Raw genomic sequence first — 419 nt, forward strand, 5'->3', positions numbered from 1 at the left:
GCCGCGCCCACTTCTCGCGAGAGGTTCGCGCCTGCCCGGGAAGGTTCTCAGAGGCGGAAGTGGGGTAGCGGAAGCGGCGTTGCCATGGAGTCAGCGGAGGACTGGCTGGTGGAATCCTTGCGCTTGTAAATCCTGTGGGCCTGGGACGTGGGACCCGGGCCTGCAGCTGGCCGCGCGGGGGGACGGGTGCGGGCTGGAGCGCGTGAGGAACCCTGGGGTGGGCGACACCGAGGACTCCGCCTGGAAGTCGGCTCCCGCGTCTGGGAAGCGGCACCGCCTATGTGCGCCGTTGTGTGGGGTACTAGGAAGCGCAGTGCACTAGGAAGCGCAGTGCACTAGGAAGCGCAGTGCACTAGGAAGCGCAGTGCACTAGGAAGCGCAGTGCACTAGGAAGCGCAGTGCACTAGGAAGCGCAGTGC

The 419-nt window shown here is 66.8% G+C and overlaps 1 protein-coding gene across 5 annotated transcripts in view; it reads left to right on the forward strand.

Annotated features, from left to right (window-relative positions):
* Nucleotides 1-419, forward strand: part of WDR73 (WD repeat domain 73) — a 28,849-nt gene continuing 28,430 nt past the window's right edge. For all 5 annotated transcript variants that reach the window (XR_005796129.1, XR_005796132.1, XR_005796130.1 and 2 more), the window contains exon 1: nucleotides 1-125. Coding sequence is in view for 1 of the 5 variants with exons in the window: in XM_040493583.1 (XP_040349517.1) it covers nucleotides 85-125 (41 nt within the window). In the remaining 4 variants the exon portion in view is untranslated. The remainder of the gene's footprint in view (nucleotides 126-419) is intronic.

The sequence above is a fragment of the Herpailurus yagouaroundi genome, unplaced genomic scaffold, assembly GCF_014898765.1.
Source record: "Herpailurus yagouaroundi ecotype Mexico unplaced genomic scaffold, PumYag 185, whole genome shotgun sequence".
Classification (NCBI taxonomy): Eukaryota; Metazoa; Chordata; class Mammalia; order Carnivora; family Felidae; genus Herpailurus; species Herpailurus yagouaroundi.